At 46.2% G+C, this 16,824-nt stretch overlaps 1 protein-coding gene across 1 annotated transcript in view; it reads left to right on the plus strand.

The window, feature by feature from the left end:
- Window positions 1-3,330: 3,330 nt before the first annotated feature.
- ENGASE (endo-beta-N-acetylglucosaminidase) overlaps window positions 3,331-16,824 on the plus strand; it is a 234,143-nt gene continuing 220,649 nt past the window's right edge. The window contains exon 1 of the mRNA XM_069199685.1: window positions 3,331-3,430. Coding sequence (XP_069055786.1) covers window positions 3,384-3,430 — 47 coding nt within the window. The 5' untranslated portion in view covers window positions 3,331-3,383. The remainder of the gene's footprint in view (window positions 3,431-16,824) is intronic.

Raw genomic sequence — 16,824 nt, forward strand, 5'->3', positions numbered from 1 at the left:
GAAAGGGCCATTTCCAACAAGCATGATCAATTTAAAATAACACAAATAACCATAGATTCCATAGTTCATTAAAATGCACCATCTAGTAACTTTCCTTTTTGTGACCTGCAGGAGATTTTGACACCTTATATTTTTTGCTTATGGACAAATGGCATAGGTTTAGAGTTGATCTTACCTTGGGGAGGCGTTTGGCCATACAAGACATAAATTTCAAGAAGTAGCTTTTTAATTGTGGAACTTAGCCTTTTAGGCACTCGTCCACTGCATTTTGGCATTGGCTTATTTTTAGATGTAAAACAATTGGTCTTAGAAGCTGTTTTCTGAGTGGAAGTTTTTAGAGGTAAATTAGAATGTGGGATAAAGACTCTCTCTCTTTTACGTGTTTGGCATATGTGATCTGGTTCTCCAGATAGCCTGCAATAGCATTAATCCTTATTACTACTGTTTTAGAGACTGTAGCTTTTCCAGATAATTTTACGTTGCCAGAGTCTTATGGGATTTAGATACCATCCACATGTGGGCTTTCTTTTCAAAATCAGCCCTGTCTTCCTCTATGGCCAATAATGTGGCCTATTTTTGACTAGTTTAGATAAGTCGTTTTGGTGGGAGGCTCATTTCACATATTTCTGTAAAGTCTAGGTCGTTTAATGCTGTTATTTCTTATTGTGATACTGCTTGCCACACCAGTGCTTCTAAAGAGTTAGGTGGGCCCAACAAGTTTCTGACAGTAAGATACATGTCTACATTAAGCATATGTGTTTGGTTTGGTATCTTAAACTACAGCTGAAAATGAGCTTGTGAGGTGCTGTCTGGCGAATGAAAAAGAAGCCTATAGGTTCAGCAGTCTTTAGCCATTTTGTTAATTTTCCATGAGGGTTGGCATTAGTTTGCAATGCATTATTTTGAGCAGGCCTCCAATGTTTTTGCCTGCTAAGTTATTAAGTAGACGAGCAAGTGATTTATTTATGGCTGCAAGTTGTGTGATGACACCCTTTCGTTGGTCTAGCCAGGCGCCTACATGTTGATACTCTATACTTTCTGGTTCACTCAATGTAAGTGCCATCCAATTGTCAGCAGACGTTTTTATGTATCTTTTGACAAAATGGAGCAATCTTAGTTTTATCTTTATCCATCTTTAAATTATTGCTGTTACGTTAATTGATTAATGCATTCAGGGCACTATAAAAACCAAAGAGGTTCGGTCCAGTATTATTGTATGGGCAATGTATTGTAGGATGTTTACGCTTTGTCCTGCTAGTTTTGGAGGGAATCTGCTAGTTTTGGAGCACCTTATCTATAACTGCTAGATATAACTTAAAGAAAAGGGGGGTCTGAAAGGCATCCTTGCAATAATCACTTGATATAATGTTTCTCCAGCAGCCCGTTGTGCTGTTAATTTTACCTTTACCCAGGTGTAGAGGCCTCTTGACAAGGGTGGTTGGATACCCAGGCTATTTCGTTTTTCTACTAATTTCCTTCTGCCTATGTTGTCAAAAGCTGTGGAGAAGTTAGTAGGTTGTCCTCAATGTTTCTGCCTTTTTCGAAAAGGGTTTGGACGTGGGAAACAAGATTCTTTGCCAGCCTATTGTTCCAGTTCGCCCTTTATGGTTTTGTTGTTGCATTGCCCCAGATCCAGCAATGTTTTTAATCAGCAATGTTCCTTCTTATATTAAACAATTGGTTGTTGGAGATAAAACTCGTTATGGTTACTTTAATTCTACAGAAAACATTTGGTATTCCATGTTTCTTTCGCAAATGACATTCTAATCTATTCTGCATGAACTAGCCACGGAAAACACCTCTCACTCGATGGAAAATATGTGTCACTCCGCGTGGTGTCATTCGAAAAACCTGCCAGAGCACTTAGGGAGAGCTGTGCCGAAGTTCATTGGCCTGCCTCTCGGAGGTTTGCTTGTCTTGACTTACATTTTCCTTCTTTATAATCTATTAATGTCCTCTTTTTTTAACGGCACTGGAGTCATTTGTAGAGAACAGCTCTCAATCCAGGTTTCTTACTGGTTGCATGTCTTCATTTTATAGGTAATGCCAAAGCCACATATATTTATCATATGCCAACGAAAGCTGAGGGAGGGGGTCTGCAAAGTGCTTAATCTATAAATAGAAACGTGCCGGTGCCCACAGCCCTCCTCTCAAACACGTGGCTGCTGCAATTAAATGTGGGAACACCGAATACTGAGGCAGAGTAATCCTAAAGCCATCTGGAGCCTCTTCAATACATTTAAAGCCACTCCCTGCTCATTCAGCTCACTCTTGCAGCTTTCTCCCATTGTGACATTTTTTCGTTTTTCTCGTCCTCCGTCTTTCCTAAATGTGTCTTTTGCTCGCAGCAAATGCTTGAGCAGAAGAATAAGCGCGGCCCTCAAACATAAGTGCCGATTCTTAGCACCTGAAACAACAAGCACAAACTAAGCACTGGGCCTGCAAAGTACATTGAGAGAGCCCGCTCACCCCTGGACTCAGTTAGGGGCTTGATGCCCATGCACTGTGCTGTGCTGTGCTGAGGTGGCCCCCTGGAGCTCGCCCCACCACCCGCACCGGGGGGCCACCTCAGCACAGCACAGCACAGGGGGGGGGGGGGCGGTTTACGGCACTGCCTGAGGGAGTTTGTCTGTATGTCACTTCATTTTCCTAATCAGCTGGCGTTCATCGTTGCAGGTGACCTTGCTCCGGTACGTGACCTTGACCTGGTACGTGACCTTGACCTGGAACTTTACCGTTATTTTATAGAAATAAGCTGCCGCTCCAGCCCCTGTCGCTCTCGAGACACAATTACAACACAATACACGGAAGAGCAAATCCCGTGCATATTCTTTCGCCCTTCATAGTCGCGTTCAGCATATTTTCCCCTGGTGTTTACCCGCTTTTACAAATTATTTTTAAAGGTACTGAGTGCAGCCACAAGGAGGTGGGTGCAAGGAAGGCAGAGTATGACAACTTTGCCCTTCCAGTGTCATAGCCTGGAAAAGCCATGGGCCAAATTACTATTTACACATTAAGCAGTCCTCGTTCTCTAGCAGTTCACGTTTGGCCCATCATGTACTCTATTGCGCAGCCTAAGAAGAAAAGAAAAGACTCGCTCCCAGGGAACAAAGTTTGGGGGAGAGTACACCATGGGGGAGGAGTGCGCCGGCCTGGGGATGAGCTGCCGGAAAAGGGAGTGTGCGACCTGGTGGCGAGGTCTGTGCTTAGAGGGTAAGTATGCAGCCCCCGGCAGCCGTGTTGCTGGGAGGGGAGTCTGCAGGCTCGAGGGTTGGCCTCCGCTGTTAGGGGAGGCGGGATAATGCAGCAGAGCCAGCCCAGGCTCTGCGTGTAAAGGGGAGAGGCTGCAGCAGGAAGCGGAGGAGGCTGAGCAGAACCCAGGCATGGAGAGCAGAACAGAAGAAGGACTGCTCCCTGTGGAGAAACCCAGGTCGGGGAAGGAGTGGAGAGCTGTGGGGGAAGTGGGTGTGAAGTGGTGGTCGTTAGAAGTTATTTGTCAGTGGTGGGGCACCAGCAAGGGTTTCAGGAATGTTTTCAAGAAGCTCACTCGTCACGCTCCTTTTCTCCCCCTTCGTTCACATCCTCGAGCTTTCGCTTTATCACAGCATCTCCTTGGTGGAAGAGGATAGTTGATGGGCTTGCTACAGAGCTCGGTCCGCTGCTTGCGTGCCATTTGTTTATATCCTAGCATGTCAGCTCAGCGTGTTAATTGCAAAGTAGTGTGACGTCACTAGTTTCAATCCTTGTCCTGTAGCTGAGTAGGTTATGCGTCTGCTGCAAATCTCTGCATGTAAAAAGTAATACATATTAGTCGGCATTTATACAGAGCTTTAGGAAGTTATAGACCCTTTCATGTATTAGTTTATCTCAGAGGTGGGGCGAGCCAAGAAATTTACAGGAAAGCTGAGCCAAGAGTCTGTCTTGGATCTAAGAGCCAGTGCATGAGCTGAACCATGAACATGGTTGGCGTGTAAATCATGCAACAAGCATCATGTAAAATATGATCTATTTTCTTCAAAATTCAGAAAGGAGTATTTCTTTAACCTGTGAACAAACTTTACGTTAGATTATATCACCGTATTAAGTGGCATGTACAAGGTACATGTGGCAATGATTCTTATTGTACATATATCAGCATTATAGTCTATTATATCAAATATAAGAGGTTTTTGTACAGCACCCACTCTGAACTAACATTTGAAGGTGGAGTCTTATGTGATAATGAAAAAAGGAAGCCCATTGAAACAATTGTGCCTTGGAAGCGTGGAAACCTGGATTGAACAAGGGTTTTCTATTTTCACATTGCGCAGTTCAGCCACTAGATGAGTACTGCTTTCTCTCTCGTTTGACAACAAAGGTTAATGTTTGTTTTTAATTCTTGTTGCATGAGGTGAGGGAATGGTTGCTAGCTAGAAGCCACATAAAAGGTTGTCACGTTTTGGATCCATGGGCCAAGAGGACCTCAAGCTGAGCCAGAGCCAGGCATCTGGTGACTGACTTGAACTTTCTGTGGTTTACCCTCCTCTAGTTTGTCTCTTGCCAAGTAGTGAAATGACAAACAAAATCCATCTTTGTTTTCATTTATTCGTTGCTGAGCCTACAAAGACTTGTGACTGTCTTTATCTTGGTTGAGTTTGTTTTCAGACCCCCTGTCGGCGAGGCTTCAACTTGGACACAAAGTACTACTTTGCTTCTGGGAGGTGGGGCACTTGGAGCTAGATCATGCACCACCTTTGCAGGCTTCATTATTGCACTGCACAGCATACAATGGCCCTGATTATGAGTAGCCCAGAAACAAGGCTCGTTTTTCCCAGTTCTGGAATTACTGATACTGGATGTATTCGTAAATAAGGAGTGGTGAGAATAAAATCAATTATAAATTAGACCCTGAACGTCTCCTTAGAAATGAGGAATTACTTTGAGAATCTGCATTTATGGTCAGATTCCCCTGGTACTTTCTCATTTCCTCTGGACTTTCACACAGTGATTTGGTGACCCCATGTGTAACAGTAAACAGATCTGCGGAACGGAAGCGCCGTAGATCTCATAATTCAGATATGGTTGTCAGCTCCTTATAACAACCCCATCAGAATTAAGAGGCCACTTATAATGAGGGGGAGGGAATGTTTGTTCCACGTTTCATGGGGTCAGTAAACCGCACTAGAACACAGATCAAATTGCCTGGGCCTGCCTGTGACACAATTCCTGAACAAAAATAGCTGCCGGAACTGAAATTCAATGGTCCTCACTTGATCCAAGTACTGCATATTGAAGTTAAATTAATAAGATGCCCCTTCAATCGAAACTGTTCAGTATACATTAACACCAACAGCAGCAGCCCTAGTGTGCACTGAAAATGTTGATATGTGTATAGGGGTGCAATAGAGGGGCAGGTTTCAGGGAACTACCCAGGAGTGAGGAACATACATTCAGTGAGATATCTCAGTGGATAAATGTTTGGATTATTTTCTAACAGGGCCACTGGTACTATGTAGTTCTGCAGCAAAAAAGGTATATGTACTTACGGATTTACAACACTTTTTGCATAGTCTACCATCTGCTGTAAAGTTTGCAGATTTCAGCAGAAGATGATGCTTGTATTTTAAACTGACCAAGTGACTAATTGAAGTGACTAAATGAAAGCGACACACATTGGGTGGCACAGACCCTTTGATAAGGGTAATTGGCTACCTTTAACTTGCAGTCAATGAATGGCAGCTCTGCAGATACTAAGGAGAAAATCTGTACCAGCCTGCCGCCCCCGTACCTCTGACTAACCTAAGCCCAGAATGCTGTTATCCTCGTACATCCCTGGCCAAAGGAGGTAGAGCCGAGCTCTCTATTATAGTAATTGTGGATGCTTCCAGTATCCAGCCATCTAGTCAAGGTGGAGGAGGAGGCCTTCATCGGACTTCTTTCCTTCCCAAAAGTAATAAGCAGGACTTCACTATTGTGAAGGATTGAAGAAGAAGAGAGTTAAATGTGCATACTCTTAGAAAATTCAAGTGTCTACACCCCTGAAACATGTGAAAGGAAAAAAAGGCAAACCAATGGATTGCTTCTGATGTTTGGGGAGCTCACCTTGGGCAGCAGCCTAGGGGTCAAACACGCTATGCAAAAAGAAACCTCAGGTAGAGAGTTCTGGAGCGATGGAATCCCAGTTTACCAAGCCTGCAAACTGAAGTAATTGCATTTCGGGATAAATATTGTAAACATCCCCTTAATGGCAGAAACAAAAGCTTTAGTAGAAAGGCTAACATAAGAGGTAGGTCACATGCTGGAACAAGAGTATTAAGAGGTAAAGTTGTGATCCAGCAGGTTGAAAGGCTCCTGGTTCTCCCTGTGGATCTAGTAAAATGTTAACCATTGCACAGTAAAGACTTACTGTCAAGACTGATAGACCCTTATTGAATCATTCCTGTCAAAAATTTAGAATGAACTGGTCCTCACAATCTTTAGATAAGAGCCCTCTCCCTTGCCACCAAGATTAAAAATAGGAACAGTGATGGTCACGAGAATCTGCCTTAGAGGGTCTCCAGGAGGCCTGGAAAGAAGAAGCAATTGAACCAGGGAGGCTAGTGGGGCTATTTAGAGTTTAGTGGATGAGGGGCATCTGCCAAAGGCTGCTCTATTTAGAGTGCAGTAATTAGGGCTGGCGGGACATCCATCAATGAGTATACAAGAGAACACACTCTAAATAAGGTGGACAGGATACCTGTCAATATTTGACGTATGTCCCTCATGCCAAACTCTTTTAACCACCCTCAAACTAGAGGACAACAGAGGAAGAAGATGATACGTCTGATAGGGAGACTCATGGCCTAAAAGAGCATCCACCACCAAACTCCCTCTTCCTCAAACCTAAACATGAATCTGTGAACAACGTGCTGTCCGTAGTCGCTAACAACTCTACATCCCAAACCTTTTGCCGAAGGAATCAAAGATTAAGAGGGAGAGATGTAATTTGTGAGAGGATGGGAACACCCTGAATACTTAATCTGCTGTTTTAGGGCCTCATTATTAGTTTGGCGGGTGGTAGAGGTTGCCTGCCAAACTCTTGCTGCCATCAGGCTGCCTGCGCAGCCTGAACCCTGCCGGCCCTATTAGGAGTTCACAGCAGGGCGTTAACATGCAGCACCTGTCGCACTGCCCGTAATGTGGGCAGTGTAATGTGCGATGGGGCCCGAGTCCCCCACCATGAAAAGGCTGGCGGATGGGGACTCGTAATCCCCAGGGCAGGCAGCGCTGCCCTGGCAGATTAGAACTGCCAGGACCGCCAGGCTGCAGGTTGGCGGCAGCCTTGCGATGTCAGTGGTTGGACCCTGCTGGCTCCACCACAGTCATAATGTCATGGTCGGACCGCCACTTTGGCGGTGGTACAACCGCGACCATGACCCTGGCGGTGTCATAGTAAGGCCCATAGTGTATTTCAAGCTATGATAGTTGACCTGAGAGTGCTGAGGTGAGACTCCACCCATGAACCTACCTTTTAGCCCAGTGGTTCCCAACCTGTGGTCCGGGGACCCCTGGGGGTCCGCAAAGCCACTTCAGGGGGTCCGCGACTGCTTAGAAAATGACAAAATATTAACAAATATTGACAAATTAGTTCCCCAGCTTCAAGTAATGACTCAGGCGGGGGTCCCCAGATTCCAATGATGATTCAGTGGGGGTCCCTGTGTTCCACTAATGTTAAAGTGGGGGTCCACAGAAATCAAAAGGTTGGGAACCACTGTTTTAGACTTTTTGGCTGTATTTGTCATAGTGTCCCATCACATCTTACTTGAATGCCTGTCTAGAATCAAGGTCTGTCAGTAACTTTCAGATGGTTGGCTTCTTTCTTCTCAAACAGGTCACAAGTTTGTCTCTTGCACCTTTTACTTCGGTGTCAGTCCCTATGGAATGGGGGGTGCTGCAGGGATCTTCTTTAAGCGGCACACTAATCAATGTATATGTACTTGCTTTGTCCAAGTTAGTGCATTCTTTTGGCTTTCAAATCATCTCACATCAAATTATTGTTACCATCTCTAACTGTTTCTGACTCTCAAGCTAAACTTTATAGCCTGTGTGAGTAGGTGCCTTGTAGATGCATTCCAACTGTATTGATCTTAACTCCGATAAGACTGAAGTGCTTTTGCTAAGAAAACAAGCTCATCTCTGGTCCAGAGACTGGCGGTCTTCTGAATTTATAGCAGCTCCCATACTTGTGCCCTAGGTGAGGAGCATGGGTATCATCTTGGAACAAGGTATGTCCATGACCCAGCAAGTATAATACGTTTTTACATCCTAAAAATGACGAGAAAGAACTTTAAGATTCTCCCCATCGAGTCATCTGAATCCAGCATCCAAGTTTTCATAGTGCCATGGTTAGATAATGCTAACTCTCTATGTGGGCATCTCTGCTGTTTTACATGCAAAACTACAAATGATTAAAAAATGGGGCAACCAAACTGGTAATGAATTTATCCAGGAAGATTCACAGAGTTCTATATTGGCCCTCGATTCCTAAGAGAAACCTTTTCAAGACATTGTGTTTGGTTAACTGAATTCTCAGTAGTTTTGGTCCCAAGTATCTCTGAAAAAAATTCAACCTTACTGCCCTCAGCACAATATGCGTTCGACAAATGCAACTTTATTTTCATCTTTCACAGCCATGGTGGCGGTCGTAGTCTTTCTTACTTGCCTCTCAAACACTGGAATAAGCTGCCTGCTGATTTTTGGTAAGAGCCCTGCTTCCTTATTGTTTTAAAGAAAGGGCTGAAAACATGGATTTCTAACAATCCTAATCTGTTGCGTATGCTTTCTTTTTTGTTTCTCTTCCTTAACGGACAGTACTTGGGGCCAGGATGCCCTTTTCGACTATCAGAGGGTTCTACAAGTTTTTGTAATGATAACTGTCGGATGCCAAGGAAATTGAATTATCTTGTCATAATTCCCCAGTGCGTCATAGACAAAGATCTGAAATCTCCCGCTGGATCCAACTGGCTCAGGATAAGGGGGAGCTCGGGCTTCATGCCCCTCTCCAGAAACCAGAGTCGCCACAGAGCTACCCTAAACAGGGCTGTAGGAAAGTACCATCTTGCCTGGCATGTTACCCCCATATTTCACTGTATATATGTTGTTTTAGTGTATGTGTCACTGGGACCCTGCCAGCCAGGGCCCCAGTGCTCATAAGTGTGCACTGTATGTGTTCCCTGTGTGATGACTAACTGTCTCACTGAGGCTCTGCTAACCAGAACCTCAGTGGTTATGCTCTCTCTGCTTTCCAAATTGTCGCTAACAGGCTAGTGACCAATTTCACCAATTCACATTGGCATACTGGAACACCCTTATAATTCCGTAGTATATGGTACTGAGGTACCCAGGGTATTGGGGTTCCAGGAGATCCCTATGGGCTGCAGCATTTCTTTTGCCACCCATAGGGAGCTCTGACAATTCTTACACAGGCCTACCACTGCAGCCTGATTGAAATAACATCCACGTTATTTCACAGCCATTTACCACTGCACTTAAGTAACTTATAAGTCACCTATATGTCTAACCTTCACCTAGTGAAGGTTGGGTGCAAAGTTACTTACTGTGTGGGCACCCTGGCACTAGCCAAGATGCCCCCACATCGTTCAGGGCAAATTCCCCGGACTTTGTGAGTGTGGGGACACCATTTCACGCGTGCACTATACATAGGTCACGACATATGTATAGCGTCACAATGGTAACTCCGAACATGGCCTTGTAACATGTCTAAGATCATGGAATTGTCACCCCAATGCCCAGAGACAATTCCATGATCCCCCGAGACTCTAGCACAGACCCGGGTACTGCCAAACTGCCTTTCCCGGGGTTTCACTGCAGCTGCTGCTGCTGCCAACCCCTCAGACAGGTTTCTGCCCTCCTGGGGTCCAGCCAGGCGTGGCCCAGGAAGGCAGAACAAAGGACTTCCTCAGAGAGAGGGTGTTACACCCTATCCCTTTGGAAAAAGGTGTCAGGGCTGGGGAGGAGTAGCCTCTGGAAATGCTTTGATGGGCACAGATGGTGCCCATCTCTGCATAAGCCAGTCTACACCGGTTCAGGGATCCCCCAGCCCTGCTCTGGCCCGAAACTGGACAAAGGAAAGGGGAGTGACCACTCCCATGACCTGCACCTCCCAGGAGAGGTGTCCAGAGCTCCTCCAGCGTGCCCCAGACCTCTGCCATCTTGGATTCAGAGGTGTGCTGGCACACTGGACTGCTCTGAGTGGCCAGGGCCAGCAGGTGACGTCAGAGACTCCTTCTGATAGGCTCTTACCTGTGTTACTAGCCTGTCCTCCTTCCTAGGTAGCCAAACCTCCTTTTCTGGCTATTTAGGGTCTGTGCTTTGGGGAATTCTTCAGATACGGAATGCAAGAGCTCACCAGAGTTCCTCTGCATCTCCCTCTTCACCTTCTGCCAAAGGATCGACCACTGACTGCTGAGGACGCCTGCAAAACCGCAACAAAGTAGCAAAGACGACTACTGCAACCTTGTATCGCTTCATCCTGCCGGCTTTCTCGCCTGTTTCCTGGTGGTGCATGCTCTGGGGGTAGCCTGGCTCCTTCTTGCACCAGGAGCTCTGAAGAAATCTCCAGTGGGTCGACGGAATCTTTCCCCTGCAACCGCAGGCAACAAAAGACTGCATCACTGGTCCTCTGGGTCCCCTTTACGCACGACGAGCGTGGTCCCTGGAACTCAGCAACTCTGTCCAAGTGACTCCCACAGTCAGTGACTCTTCAGTCCAAGTTTGGTGGAGGTAAGTCCTTGCCTCCCCACGCTAGACTGCATTGCTGGGTACCGCGTGATTTTCAGCTGCTCCGGCTCCTGTGCACTCTTCCAGGATTTCCTTCATGCACAGCCAAGCCTGGGTCCCCGACACTCTAACCTGCAGTGCACAAACTTCTGAGTTGTCCTCCTGCATCGTGGGACTCCCTTTTCTGACTTCGGGTGGACTCCAGTTCACTCCTCTTCTAAGTGCCTGTTCCGGTACTTCTGTGGGTGCTGCCCGCTTCTGTGAGGGCTCCCTGACTTGCTGGGCGCCCCCTCTGTCTCCTCATCCAAGTGGCAACATCCTGGTCCCCCCTGGGCCACAGCAGCATCCAAAAATCCTAACCGCGACCCTTTCAGCTAGCAAGGCTTGTTTGCGGTCTTTCTGCGTGGTAGCACCTCTGCAAACATCCTCACGACGTGGGACATCCATCCTCCAAATGGGAAGTTCCTAGTCCTCTTCGTTCTTGCAGAACACAAAGCTTCTTCCATCCGGTGGCAGCTTCCTTGCACCCTCAGCTGGCATTTCCTGGGCATCTGCCCACTCTCGACACCGTCGCAACTCTTGGACTTGGTCCCCTTGTCTTACAGGTACTCAGGTCCGGAAATCCACTGTTGTTGCATTGCTGGTGTTGGTCTTCCTTGCAGAATCCCCCTATCACGACTTCTGTGCTCTCTGGGGGTTGTAGGTGCACTTTACACCTACCTTACAGGGTCTTGGGGTGGGCTATTTTTCTAACCCTCACTGTTTTCTTACAGTCCCAGCGACCCTCTACAAGCCCACATAGGTTTGGGGTCCATTCGTGGTTCGCATTCCACGTTTGGAGTATATGGTTTGTGTTGCCCCTATACCTATGTGCTCCTATTGCAATCTATTGTAACTTTACACTGCTTGCATTACTTCCTTTTTGCTATTACTGCATATTTTTGGTATTGTGTACATATATCCTGTGTATATTTCTCATCGTCATACTGAGGGTACTCACTGAGATACGTTTGGCATATTGTCATAAAAATAAAGTACGTTTATTTTTAGTATATCTGTGTATTGTGTTTTCTTATGATATTGTGCATATGACACCAGTGGTATAGTAGGAGCTTTGCATGTCTCCTAGTTCAGCCTAAGCTGCTCTGCTATAGCTACCTTCTATCAGCCTAAGCTGCTAGAAACACCTCTTCTACACTAATAAGGGATAACTGGACCTGGTACAGAGTGTAGGTACCCCTTGGTACCCACTACAAGCCCGGCCAGCCTCCTACATTGGTTGTGCAGCGGTGGGATAAGTACTTGCAACTACTTACCACTTTGTTATTGTGTACTTTTTATAAGAGAATAATATACAAAACAAGTTCAGTGTATGTACACCTAACCAAAAAGTTTTGCTTTTCTTCTCTTACACTATCTGCTAAGTGCTGAAAATTACTTCAAAACTTTCTAAAAGTTTCAAAAAGTTGAAAAAGTTTTTTTTTCTTTTCTTTAAAAAGTCCTGAAACTTTTTCTCTCTTTTTATCTGTCTCTAAACCTTCTTCTATCATGTCTGGTACAGGAACTCCTCATAATATGGTCAATACAACTTATGACCACCTTAACTTTAAGAGCCTAAGGAGTCTCTGCATTGATAGAGGTTTAGTGGTAGGAAAGAACCCTACTAGAGAATTTCTGTCTAATATGCTTCTTGAGAATGAAAGGCCCAGGGTGGCACCTCATCTGAAAAGTTGACAGATAGCTCACACTCTGACTCAGGGGAACCCATTGAGAGAGTGGTACAGGGTCCTCCTCCTAATCTGCCCCTTAGCAGACCACCTAGCATTGCTGGTAGTAATATAAACTCCCAGCATAGTAGGGGTGTTTTTGTTCCTGAAGGCCAGGTTGTTAGAGTGCCAACTGTTAGGGACAGGTCTCCCTCTGCTCATCCCAATATTTCTTCTGTGTCAAAACACTCCCAACCCACACACCCTGATGACAAAATGTTAGAAAGGGAACTCAATAAGTTGAGAGTGGAAGAGACCAGGCTGAAGCTTGAACAGCAACAGCTGGCTCTAGACAGGGAATCCCTAGACTTAGAGGAGGAGAGACAGAGGTTGGGGTTAGGACCCCATGGTGGCAGCAGCAGTATTCCTGATAGTAATCCTGTTAAAGAGCATGATTCCAGGAATCTGCACAAGATAGTTCCCCCTTACAAGGAGGGGGATGGCATTAACAAGTGGTTTGCTGGACTTGAGAGGGCCTGTATGGTACAGGGGGTCCCTCAAAGGCAGTTGGCTGCTATCCTATGGCTATCTTTCAGTGGAAAGGGTAGGGATAGGCTCCTTACTGTTAGAGAAAGTGATGCCAATAGTTTTACAGTTGTGAAGAATGCACTCTTGGATGGATTTGGCTTAACCACTGAACAATACAGGATTAAGTTCAGAGAAACCAGAAAAGAGTCCTCACAAGACTGGGTAGACTTTGTTGACTATTCAGTGAAGGCCTTGGAGGGGTGGTTACATGGCAGTAAAGTTTCTGACTATGAAAGCCTGTACAATCTAATCTTGAGAGAGCATATTCTTAATAACTGTGTGTCTGATTTGTTACACCAATATCTAGTGGACTCAGATCTGACCTCTCCCCAAGAATTGGGAAAGAAGGCAGACAAATGGGTCAGAACAAGAGTGAACAGAAAAGTTCATACAGGGGGTGACAAGGATGGCAAGAAGAAGGATGGTAAGTCTTCAGACAAGGGTGGGGACAAATCTAAAAATGAGTCTTCATTAGGCCCACAAAAACGCTCTGGTGGGGGTGGTGGGTCCAAATCCTCTTCTAATCAAGTAATAAAAACATGGTGCTATTTATGTAAAGTAAAAGGCCATTGGACAACTGATACCAGTTGTCCAAAGAAAAGGACCAAGCCTCCCACTACCACAACCCCTACTGCAACCTCTAGTGCCCCTAGTAATAGCAGTGGTGGTGGGAGCAAACCTACTAATAGCCAATCCAAGGGAGTATCTGGGCTCACTTTTGGTAATTTAGTTGGGGTTGGTCTTGTTAGGGAGACCACAGAGGCTGTGCTAGTCTCTGAAGGTGCCATTGATTTGGCCACCTTGGTTGCTTGTCCCCTTAATATGGATACGTACAAGCAACTTCCCCTAATCAATGTTGTTGAGGTTCAGGCCTACAGGGACACAGGTGCCAGTGTTACCATGGTAATAGAGAAACTGGTACACTCTGAACAACACCTACTTGGTCACCAGTACCAAGTGACAGACGCTCATAACAACACTCTTAGCCACCCCATGGCTGTTGTGAATCTCAACTGGGGGGAGGGGAGATTACTGGTCCAAAGAAAGTTGTGGTTGCTTCAGATTTACCTGTAGACCGTCTACTAGGAAATGATTTAGAGACATCAGCTTGGGCAGAAGTGGAGTTGGAGGCTCATGCAGCAATGCTGGGCATTCCTGGGCATATATTTGCTTTGACAAGGGCTCAGGCCAAAAAGCAAAAAGGACAGGGTGACTTGGATACTGGAACAATGGACCAAGTGCTCCCTAAAGCTAGGGTTAGTAAGGGTAAATCCCTACCCACTATCCCTTCCTCTACAGATGATTCAACTTCTGAGGAAGAAGAATTTCCCCCCTGTGCAGGACCTTCACCAGAGGAGCTGGCAGCAGACACTGCTGAGCTTTTGGGTGGAGGGGGGCCTGCCAGGGAGGAGCTGAGTGTGGCACAGCAATCCTGTCCCACATTAGAGGATCTCAGACAGCAAGCTGTCAAACAGCAAAATGGGGATGTCAGTGACTCACGTAGAGTTTACTGGGAGGACAGCCTCTTGTACACAGAGGCAAGGGACCCAAAACCTGGAGCAGCCAGGAGATTGGTCATTCCCCTGCAGTACAGAGAGTTCCTCCTAACTCTGGCACACAACATTCCCTTGGCTGGACATTTGGGTCAGATTAAAACATGGGAAAGGCTTGTCCCCCTGTTTCACTGGCCTAGGATGTCAGAGGACACAAAAGATTTTTGTAAGTCTTGCGTGACCTGCCAAGCCAGTGGCAAGACTGGTGGCACTCCAAAGGCTCCCCTTATTCCACTGCCTGTGGTTGGGGTTCCCTTTGAAAGGGCAAGGGTTGACATAGTTGGCCCCCTTGACCCACCTACGGCTTCAGGCAATAGGTTTATCTTGGTGGTAGTGGACCATGCCACAAGATATCCTGAAGCTATTCCTCTAAGGACCACTACAGCTCCTGCAGTGGCAAAAGCCCTCCTGGGAATATTTTCCAGGGTGGGCTTCCCAAAAGAGGTTGTATCAGACAGGGGTAGTAACTTTATGTCTGCATACTTGAAGGCCATGTGGAAGGAATGTGGTGTAACATACAAATTCACCACACCTTATCATCCACAAACAAATGGACTGGTAGAGAGGTTTAATAAAACTCTCAAAGGAATGATAATGGGACTCCCTGAAAAACTCGGGAGGAGATGGGATGTCCTGTTACCTTGCCTCCTTTTTGCTTACAGGGAGGTACCCCAGAAAGGAGTGGGCTTTAGCCCCTTTGAACTCTTATTTGGACACCCTGTAAGAGGTCCCCTAACACTTGTGAAGGAGGGTTGGGAACAACCTTTAAAAGCTCCCAAGCAAGACATACTGGACTATGTACTCGGCCTAAGATCCAGAATGGCTGAGTACATGAAAAAGGCCAGTAAAAACCTTCAGGCCAGCCAAGAGCTCCAAAAGCAACGGCATGACCAGAAGGCTGTTCTGATTCAGTACCAACCAGGACAGAAGGTGTGGGTATTGGAGCCTGTGGCCCCAAGAGCACTCCAAGACAAATGGAGTGGACCCCATCTCATTGTTGAAATGAAGGGAGAGGTCACCGATTTGGTTGACCTGAGCACTGCCAGGAGTCCCCTTTGGGTGCTCCATGTCAATCGCCTAAAACCCTACTATGACAGGGCTGATCTCACCCTGCTCATGGCAACAGATAAAGGACAGGAAGAAGAGAGTGACCCTCTCCCTGATCTCTTCTCTTCCACAGAACAGGATGCTCTAGTGGAAGGTGTAGTTTTGGCAGACTGTCTTACTGCTGAGCAGAAAGACAACTGCATAAATCTCCTAGGTTAGTTTTCTGAACTCTTTTCAACTGTGCCAGGCACCACATCTTGGTGTGAGCACACAATAGATACTGGAGACAGTATGCCTGTCAAAAGTAAAATCTATAGGCAGCCTGACCATGTCAGGGACTGCATAAAACAAGAGGTTCAGAAAATGCTTGAACTAGGAGTGGTTGAACATTCTGAAAGCCCATGGGCCTCTCCTGTGGTGCTTGTACCAAAGCCTCACTCCAAAGATTGAAAAAGGGAGATGAGGTTTTGTGTAGATTACAGAGGTCTCAACCAGGTAACAAAAACTGATGCTCACCCTATACCCAGGGCAGATGAGCTCATAGATACACTGGCATCTGCCAAGTATCTAAGCACCTTTGATTTGACTGCAGGGTATTGGCAGATCAGGTTATCAGAGGATGCTAAAGCAAAAACTGCATTTTCGACATTGGAGGGCACTACCAATTCACAGTAATGCCCTTTGGTTTGAAAAATGCACCTGCCACTTTTCAGAGGTTGGTGAATACAGTCCTGCAAGGGTTGGAGGCTTTTAGTGCAGCATATCTGGACGATATAGTTGTCTTTAGCTCCACCTGGGATGATCACCTGGTCCACCTGTGGAAAGATTTTTAGAGGCCCTGCAAAAGGCAGGCCTCACTATCAAGGCTTCAAAGTGCCAGATAGGGTAGGGGAAAGTGGTTTATCTGGGACACCTGGTAGGTGGAGAACAGATTGCACCACTTCAGGGGAAAATCCAGACAATCATGGATTGGGTTCCCCCTACAACACAGACCCAGGTGAGAGCCTTCCTAGGCCTCACTGGGTATTACAGGAGATTCATTAAAAATTATGGCTCCATAGCAGCCCCACTTAATGATCTCACTTCCAAGAAGATGCCTAAAAAGGTATTGTGGACAGCTAGCTGTCAGAAAGCTTTTGAGGAGCTCAAACAGGCCATGTGCACTGCACCTG

This window comes from Pleurodeles waltl, chromosome 7 (genome assembly GCF_031143425.1).
Source record: "Pleurodeles waltl isolate 20211129_DDA chromosome 7, aPleWal1.hap1.20221129, whole genome shotgun sequence".
NCBI lineage: Eukaryota > Metazoa > Chordata > Amphibia > Caudata > Salamandridae > Pleurodeles > Pleurodeles waltl.